The 10,256-nt window shown below is 34.0% G+C and overlaps 1 protein-coding gene across 1 annotated transcript; it reads right to left on the bottom strand.

The window, feature by feature from the left end:
* Positions 1 to 409: 409 nt before the first annotated feature.
* LOC142334811 (ADP-ribosylation factor-like protein 6-interacting protein 1) lies at positions 410 to 4,614 on the bottom strand. Its single transcript, XM_075383136.1, has 7 exons — positions 4,525 to 4,614; positions 4,073 to 4,135; positions 3,880 to 4,013; positions 3,417 to 3,539; positions 2,492 to 2,606; positions 2,067 to 2,151; positions 410 to 522 (listed from the first exon to the last, which is right to left on the bottom strand). The coding sequence occupies exons 1-7, from the start codon at positions 4,612 to 4,614 to the stop codon at positions 410 to 412; spliced, it is 723 nt and encodes a 240-aa protein (XP_075239251.1).
* Between the last annotated feature and the right edge of the window lie 5,642 nt (positions 4,615 to 10,256).

Raw genomic sequence — 10,256 nt, 5'->3', positions numbered from 1 at the left:
AATTGTAAGATAGATTTTACCAAACATGTCAATATAAATTCATCACAAATACCAAAAAAACTATCATGCTACAGTAATCGGTTATTTAGTTCATTGAATGAGGGAATTGAAACATTAACTACTCTAGTTTCTAAAAGTTGTAAAGAAATGATTTAATAAAAAGCACAACACGTACAATAATTGAAATCCCGTAGCAACTCGTTATCAAATCGGATAATGCTAGGCGGTCGGTCAATGTCGTAATCCGTCTCTTTTGAATTGCAATTTTATGTGAGCATTTCGAATTGGTATTTATTTTTGTTACAAGTGTTCTGCGTGCAAATTAGAACAATGGCTAAGTATGATGAAATAAACCGTAGGATCATTCCAGGATGCCAAACATGCAGTAGTGGCCTCTGAGGATTTGACCTTAAGATTTCTTGGGTTTGAGTGACCAATGACAGATAAGGGATACGAATGCAGCGTAGTACTTGCTGGTCACTCTACTGCGTCTGAATCCGGGAAGCAAGGCAATGAACGATACTGAAATATACAATTACAGCAAATGAGCAACATAACTATCATAACTTCAATTAATCAACACCTGTTGCGATAATAGCAGTTAAATAAACGGCCAGTGTAATAAATTTTAATGCCCGATCGACACTGGAAAAACAATTTAGCATTAGACTACGAGTTTATCACTCTTTTATCGCCACTGTTAGTAAGTAAACAGTGGCGATAAAAGAGTGCTGATAAACTCGTAGTTTAATGATGGAAACAGTTTGATAAACTTGTAGTCTAAAAAAACTTGTGTGGTGTGCTTTGTGTGTGGTGTGGGTGGTGTATGTGCGGTGTGTGCGTGGTGTGTTTGTGGTGTGTGTGTGGTGTATATATGTAAGATGTGTCTGTGTGCGTGTGTGTAGTGTCTGTGTGTGTGTGTGGTGTGTAGGTAGTGTGTGTGTGGTGTGTTGTGTGTGTGTGGTGCTTGTGTAGGTGTTGTGTGTGTGGTGTGTGTGTGTGTGTGTGTGTGTGGTGTGCAGGTGGTGTGTGTGTGTGTGGTGAGTGTATGTATGTGTGGTGTGTCTGTGTGTGTGTGCATGTGTGTGGTGTGTGTAGTGTGTGTGATGCGTGTGTGGTGTGGGTGCTGTGTGTGTGGTGCTTGTGTAGGTGTTGTGTGTGTGGTGTGTGTGTGGTGTGTAGGTGGTGTGTGTGGTGAGTGTGGTGTGTGTGTGTGTGTGTGTGCGCGTGTTTGTGTGTGTGCGTGTAAGTGTGTGTCTGTGTGCGTGCGTCTGTGTGTGCGTGTGTTTATGTGTGTTTGTGGGAGCGTGCGTACGTGTGTGCGTTTGTGCGCGCGCGCGCGTGTGTGTATGTGTGTGTGTGTGTGTGGTTAGTGTGTGATGTGTTGTGTGTGGTGTATGTGTGTGTGGGAGGGGGGGGGGCATGAGGACAAAACGAAGAACAGCTTCGACGAAATATCACTTACCTTTGAAAATGTAATTGTTCACAAAAAATAAAAATGAAACATCAAAAAAACCGTATTCAATTTTGAAATGATCGCAACAGGTGTTGATTAAAAAAATTACCACACGGTTGTTATCGACCTCGAAGTAATCATAAAACCTCGGCTTCGCCTCGGAGTTTGATAACTTCTCGGTGGCGATAACAACCGTGTGGTAATATTCATCAACTATCATTGCGATAACAAAAGTTGCCTAGCATAACGATGAAATAACCTGCTAGCGCCCATTGAATATACAAAAATTCGAAACAGTGGCAAAATTTTGCTTTGGGATTAGACTATCTTTTTCCTATAATATCGCTATATATGAAGAGTGGCGGGAAAAGATAGTCTAATCAAACGCAGTGTTGCGTAAGCTATGCAATAATTGCAACGAGAGAGGTTTATAAACATTACGACACGTTTGTTATCGACCTCTCGAAGTTATTCAACAACTCGGCTTTGCCTCGGAGTTTGATAACTTCTCGATTGCGATAACAGCCGTGTGGTATTCATTCAGAGCAATTGCTACCAAGCGAAAGTCAATTTCTGCTGAGTAGACAGAAAAAGAGATGATTGTTCTTACCGACAATGTAGAGAAGGAGCAGGTTGTGCACTCTGCAGCCGATCCAGGCAAGAGAGGCAAAGAATGCGAAGCAGTAGAAGAAATGCTAAAACAAAACAATAATCTCAAGCACAGGTTCAAAATCAAAAAGCCGTAGCACTATTTGAATCTTTTCCCCAGAAAACAATACAGAAAATGGTCACAGCAATCTAAAATTGAACACTCGGGTTCATTTAAAGTTTCATTCAGTTTCAAAAAAATTTCAGCTTCGACTTGAATTCAATTCCAGGGATTCTATATTTTTGGAAATGAAGATCAAGTCAGATAGTAATTTAAACTTCAACTATAATCCCATGCACTTTCGAGGCACACCTCAATGACTTGAAGCTATGCTAATATTACAATTCTTCAGTAGTACCTATTTCATTGATATGAAATGAACTTACTTTGTTCGGTTCTCGCTGTCGATTCTCAGACAACTGTTGATAGATGCGCTTTGAGATGTGTCGCATTCTAACAAGTTTCAGACAGATACCACGAAACTGTCCATCACACTCAGTTCTGTAAACACGACTTTATTTAGTTCAATTAATTGACGAATGTCGGACGAATTACTCTGAACAACAGTCAGCGGGGCCTATCCATTTTATTGTTGTCATTTTATTAGGCGAAAACTTGATTAGACGAATCGAATTTTTGTGGCCATTAAGCAAAAATTCTCAACCAACGTTTTGTTGAAATTAGGCCAATACCAATTTAAACACTCAAAGGCAGTACTCCAATATCCGATTGGCTCACCTCTTCTATTTAGAAACTCTATATCACAAAAAAGCGTCACAAGTTGGTGGTTTAAAGGAATCTCGCATAAAAATTATGTTTTTCATTCGGAAAATTAATTGTTTTTCGAGAATATGGATGTACATTTTTTTTTTGCAAAAACACAATTATCTATATTTACTCATATTAAATAAATTCCCTAAAATTAATTTTTTGGCTACGTGAACAATTTAAACAAACAACATCTTGCCAAATAATAATAAAATTGATCAGAAAAATTTCTTTCATTTATAAGCTTCCTTTTCTGCATGTACAACACCTCTTACATTTAATAACGTCAGTTTCAAATTAAATTGTGGTAGCTAATTGCCTTACTTGCTTTTTTTTTCATCCATCGGAGTTCTTAAACTATTATTAAGTTAATAACTAATATATAATATTTCATTTCTTAATGTTATCAATAATATAATATTGAATTTCTTGATTGTAAAATGTAACAGATGGGTTTAAAAATTTATTTGCGGACGCACATAACTATTCCTCCTTCTTGAAACTTGTTTTCAATATCATCAGCAAACGTTGACATCTTAATACCTGTTCACGTTGTTTCTGAGCGAGTCAACGAAAGAGGTCCTTGCGATGCAATCGATGGCAACACACACTATACCTGCTGCAGAGATAAGCGTGATCATGCTCGGATCGAACACCCAAACTAATCTAAACATCAGAAACATAACTGATACCAATGAAATGCCTCAATTTCAGTTGAAAATCCTTGTTTGAATCTTACGCAAATTGAATAATGGTCTTTTTTCCTGAACTTTTTGACCGAGAAATAATACCCTAATGGCATTTGTACTGTAATAGAGGTTTGGGGTTCCACATACTCTCACTCAAACTGATTGCTTGAGAACATTGGTGCTTTCCGATTGTAACCCCTCTTTAATATAATCATGTCAATGTAAGCCCCCACCCATCAGATCCAGCCATTGATTTTTTAAGTCAAAGAGCAAATTTTGAGTACAGATGTAGAAACAATCAAAGAAATGATACTAACAAGAAGACTAGAGAGGTAATAATAGACACTATAACTGGATAAAATTGTTTTTTCCATAGCACCACATCTTCGATTGTGCATAGGATGATATCGTACGGCTTTAAGGCCACATAAGCATCGACCGCCTCCAGCTCCTAAATAAAATTAAAATTATTTTTTGCCTCATTTCAAATGCCAAAACTTTCCTTTTTACCTCGAGCTCCGCATAATCAATTAGAACAGCTTCTCCCATTAGTTGAAGTCCATTATCTTTAATCTGAAATTAAATATTGCTATAACAGTGAGACACGATATACCTTTGATAACCAGCTATTGCCGAGAGAAGTTCACTCTGCGATAGAATTCTTAATTTCCATGTAAAAATTCTCCTCAGATGGCTAAGCTTCGAGAGGAAATTGCAGTTCAGAAATGAGTCATTTTAATTAGCAGGAAATTTGAGCTCAGAATGCGAATTTTCACGTTAACCTATATGTTTCTGTAGTCTATGTTAATCTAACTAACTTCGGCAATCTCTTAATTTTTCTAACCATCGACGCGAAATCATCATGATGTTGAAAGGTATAAATTCAACAATTTAGCTGACAGATTGCCAGAAATTAGCTTCTGAGACCTGTAGTCTCAAGATAGAAGTCAAAAGAATGCTACTTTCCCATAGTAGTCGGGTCTTTCCCCATAATAGTGCTTAGTGCCCCCTTCCCTCAGCTTAGCGGTTAGATAATCTAGAGCCCTCTCCATTGTGGTAAATAATGGGAGGCTATAACTACAAGTGGGCTATAATCCACAGCAATTTGCAGATCACTGCACTCATAACTCTCAATGAGGTTACGATATCGTCAGTTCAGTTCAGTTCATGAATACTGGCTGGTAAGGCGATACGAATGAAACCTACTCAAGAAAACTCAGACTACTCAATCTATTGTTGCTACCGAGGTTCCTGCAATTAAACGCTCTTTTACTCCTGTCATCATTGACAGACAACCACCATGACGAACAGCAACTTATGCGCGAGTAAAGATACTTCGTGTTTCAACAGCAGATTGTACGCGACAAAAAATCTGATTGTACGCGAGAGGTTCTGATAATGCGAAACTTTTAGAGATATCACTGCTGGCCTTTCATGATAATGCTTCACCCCAAAAGGTCTATAAATCGTTCACCTCATCTGTTCAGAATAAAATGACATTCTTAGCTCGTTCAACTCAGCAGGTGTTCAATTTTTGGGGTTGTACGAGCTAACCCCAAAAATTGAACACCTGCTGAATTAATGTGATAAATCCATCAACGATGAGCTGTTGCAAATCCAGTTAAAAAATCCTGCACCAATTAAAATTATTGCAATATCTTTTCACTCCCGATAAGGTGTGGTGACCTAAACACCCTGAAACCTTAAGAAGATTTTAAAGACTACGAACGGTCAGATCAATATTCAAATCCTTTATCCACATTCCTGCTCGAAGCCGAACTAAAGCAACATAGCGTAAATAAAAAATTTATAAAAAGACTGGTATCAAGTCAAAAAAGGGGAAAACGCAAATTCGATAAGGGCGAGATTCCCTCACTTGATCTAGCTATTCAAAAAGAGTATCGATCTGATTAACGCTTTGTGATTGGAACAATATCGTTTTGACATATCGAAAAACGAATTTTGTGATTGCATTGCCTTTCGCTATGCTGGGGACTCCGTGAAGATGCCATTCTCATGCAATTGCCATTAATATTTCACAGTGACAAATGCCTTCCATGGTCCGAAAGGAGAAAACACTCAGCTAATGTTACCTTCAGAACTTAGCTTTTCCTTTGGTGAATCCGTTAACTGCCGTCTGTCATGATGCTGAAACGCAACCTAATCCTTAGCCGTTGCAAGGGGAACCTTTGCTCTTAAACCAACAAAAACTGATCATAATGATGCAAGACTACCCATTGAGGCCAATGGATTTTGGGAATCCGGGTTCAATAAAACATACTTTGCTGTAGAAATTTTGAACCAACTATCAGGAAGTTTTCGCCGAAACCAGTAGCAAAGCCTACAAATATCACGAACCTATTTAAAAAAATGCAAAAATGTGAACAAAAAAATGAATAAAACTGGACAACTATGCTCACATCGCTTTGTAGTTAAAAAGAAAAAATTTCACTCTCGCTCTCCAAAGGAGCTCCATCCTCTGCATTCTAATTTCCAGGAAATTTAGGCTAAATTATTGATGCTGGCAGCAGTTGTTGAAAAAGAGAAGTTAGTTTGACTCATCTACTTTCAAAATTAGTTTTTTTAATTTTTTATTTCAAGAGTTGTCTGTCTGTTGCTTGACATTTTTCTCAGCTAATGTTTTTTTTGTTAAAACTTTCATTTTAATAATTAATTTCAAAAACACGAAATGCTTTATGAGAAATTAATGCTGAGAGAGCCCCGGACCAGTTAATTGTCAACCAGTATTGTGGAGAGGCATTTGTTTAATTAGTTTTACTTCAGGTCATGCTGACGTGCAAGCTGAATCGATCCCTTCGCGGTCTTTAATGTCAAGATTGGCCTGTAACAGAGAATGTTGGAAGCAATGTGGAAGTTTGTGCACAAAAATTCTTGGATGGAAAGTGTGCTCTTGGTAGTTAGCCTGTGACTGCCATCATTGGCTTGACAGCTATATGCATATCGTGCACAAGCTTTACCTCAGCGTTTGTGCTATATAACTTCAAAAACAACATTAAAAAATGAATTACTATCGCCTTAAACATGTGATCTGTCCAGTGAAGTAGTGGATAAAACAAGGGATTCAACCACCAGCAAATTTTGTCCCTTTCTCCTAACGCTAATCGCGCATGTCGAATCGGGCCAAATTTTACTGTTTGTTGAATCCCTTGTTTTATCCACTACTATATATTAGCTCTAAATTCAATAAAAAAATTAATTAAAATCAAAAAAATAAAAAATCAAAAAATCAAAGCAAAATTTACATTTCACTCTTTAAGAGTGATTCACTATTATTCGGAGTGATCCCCAGTAGAAAAGATCGCTCTTTTTCGCTCTTAAAGAGTGAATCCCTCTTTTTTGATATATTTTTTTATACTTTTTATTTCAAATTATCTATACTTTTCAATGAATTTATATGTTCTTTTATTTTTTCTATATTTATTCCATTATTAATAAGAAATGATACAAAATTATAGTATTTACATGAACAACTATCAGTGAAACTGCTCAACGGAGTTGTTTTGCAAATTCGCAGATCCTCTGTTTGGTTAATAACTAAAGGACTTACAGCTCTAGGACTTTCCCAACTAGGATTAATTGTTTTATCCGCGAAGCGGTTACACCGATCAGTTATATCAGGGAACCTGCTTTGCAGATTTCTACTAAATCCTGTAGTCAATTCTATATCTGGATGTTGTTTCTTTACATGAGCCCGTATCCCATCATATCTCACAACAGAAGCTGAAGTACAACTTCTACATGTAAACTTACCCTCATCAAAATTATTTAGTGGTTTTATATAATTACACTTATTACAACATCTAGTTAATACTTCTGAGCTAGGGTTAGGGTTAGGGATAAGGTAAGGATCTGAGTTAGAGTTATAGTCATAGATAGAACCAGAACCAGAACTAGAACTAGGGTTAGAACTAGAATTAGAACTAGGGTTAGAATTAGAAAAAGAATTAGAATTAGAATTAGAATTAGAATTAGAATAAGAATTAGAATTAGAATTAGAATTAGAATTAGAATTAGAATTAGAATTAGAATTAGAATTAGAATTAGAATTGGAATTAGAATTAGAATTAGAATCAGAATTAGAATTAGAATTAGATTTAGAATTAGAATTAGAATTAGAATTAGAATTAGAATTAGAATCAGAATTAGAATTAGAATTAGAATTAGAATTAGAATTAGAATTAGAATTAGAATTAGAACTAGAATTAGATTCATTTTTTAAAGAACAACCCCATGGGGAAAAATCATTAGCACAAATACCACTTAATATTATATTACCACACATACATTTATCAGTTTTGTGTTTATGAAATGATTCATAATGATATTTTAAAACAGCGATGTTTCCACATTTATAGTTACACTCTAAACATTCTAAAAGCATTTATAATAGGTAAACTTTAATGTCTCTGATAATATTTAGCCATAATTTCAATTAAATCTTTGGTATTATCTTTAGATGTGATACACTCTGCTAAATATTTTTTTCCTATAGTATTGAGTGTATTAGTTTTACATCTCTTATCTAAGATCAAATCAAGGTCTAATTCTTTTTTATCTTTGACTAAATTTATAATCTCTTCTCTAAATTCTTCATTATTTATATATAGTTTGTTTAAAAACCTTCCTCCCTTTCTATTCAAAATTCTCATCTCTTCATTGACAAAGTCACAGTTACACTGATCAGTATACGAACTTTTTTCATGGTTTACCAAACTGCTTCGTGTTTCACCTTCCAACTCTTCTCCATATCCAACATTAACTAATGTATTTACTTTACTCAACATTGTGCTTGCTCCCATTGCTACAGTTCCAGCATTTCTTGATATTGAATCGGGATAAATATAACTAAATCAGATTAAACCTGTGCCTATAATTCCACCAATATTTGATAAAATTTTCATACCTTTTCCCATAATCATTTCTTTAGTTAGAACATCATTCTGTATTTTAATATTATTTAAAGTAAGAAGTTTATTAAAATAAAACTGATAATTATCTTGATTAATAACATTTCTATCTGTTGCATTAATCATTAGTGGTTTCATATATGCTATAAGTTTATTTATGTCTTCTCTTTAAAATCATCTTTTAAACTAAGAGCTTTTAAATCAAGGAAAGCAACTCTTGAATCATATATCATTGTTCTATTACTACTAATAATAATAAAAGTATTTTCCTTTTTAGTATATTTAATTATACCATAACGAAGTTCATCTGACATTCCATCTGTATAATTATAATAGTAACTATTTAATTCAATAATTGTTTTATTGAAGTCATGTTCACAATTATATATCTCATTAAAGTTTTTAAATAGGTCAGATCCATTATAAGTTGTTAAATAAATAGTATCACAACTCATTCTTGCTGTATTAACTATTTGAGCTGGTTTATGACACATTACAATCATTTGAATATTATAATGTCTACCTTCTGTAAAATAATAACCTATATCCTTATTTAACTTATCACCCAGATCATCAAGTACTATTACACAATTTTGAAATTTATGCATATTATTTTTTGTGATCATATTTATATCACTTTTATTAAACCCAGTATAAAACTTATTAGACTCAGGATCTATCCAGTCTCTGTTAAACAATATAACTATAATATTAGCTTGATCTTGATCAATAAAACTGCTTCGCAGATCTTGAACTTGAACTTGATCTTGAACTTGATCTTGATCTTGATCTTGAACTTGATCTCGATCTTGATCTTGATCTTGATCTTGATTTTGGACTGAGTAGAATTTTAAATATTGTCTAATAAAATATGTTTTGCCTGTACCAGTTCCATCATGAACAATAGTATGTAATGGTGACTTTTCATATTCAAATCTAACTAGACTCCTATTCATAAATCCACCAAAGCTTTCTTCTAGTTTTGTATATTTATTTGGTCTTGAATCATATATTATATAACAAATTCCAATTATAATAATAAAAATAAAAACCGCACTACCTGTTTCCATTTTTATATATAAAATTTATATATATAAAAATGCTCATCCTAACTTTTGAGGAATTCAATAATAAATTTAATATTGATAATAATGCTGTGAGTGATATCAGAATAAAAGATATAGGCAAGGATATAAATCTAACACCAATTGAGATTGTAATGAGAGATCAAACTCAAGATATTATCAGGGATCCTAACTTCAACATTATTGTAAATCTACATCCAATTGAAGGTACACATTTGGTTTTAGTTATAAGAAGAGAAGATCAGCGAAGCGGTTGGGGAACCAAGACCGAAGGTCCTTACACCGATGGTCCAACATATTACTTTGATAGTTTTGGTGTAGAAACTCCACCTTTATTTTTAGAAAAATATGTTGATCTAGGCTCCAATGAAAGAATACAACAATATGATGAATCTTATAGTGGGGTTTATTGTTTATATATGATCTATCTTATTGATAGACGATTTAGAATTGAAAGTGCTTTGAATATTCTAGTTAATCAATTTAAATATCCAGGAATATATAATGAGTGTTTTTGTTTAAGTTGTAATGTTAATGATAAAGATAATATTAATGTTAATGTTAATGATAAAGATAATGTTAATGATAATGATAATTTTAATGATAAAGATAATGTTAATGTTAATGTTAATGTTAATGATAGTGTTAATGTTAATGTTAATGATAATGATAATGATAATG

The sequence above is a fragment of the Convolutriloba macropyga genome, chromosome 2 (genome assembly GCF_964194025.1).
Source record: "Convolutriloba macropyga chromosome 2, txConMacr16.3, whole genome shotgun sequence".
Taxonomy (NCBI): Eukaryota; Metazoa; Xenacoelomorpha; order Acoela; family Convolutidae; genus Convolutriloba; species Convolutriloba macropyga.
Note: the sequence above shows the minus strand (reverse complement) of the source record. Positions and strands in the feature narration are given on the sequence as shown.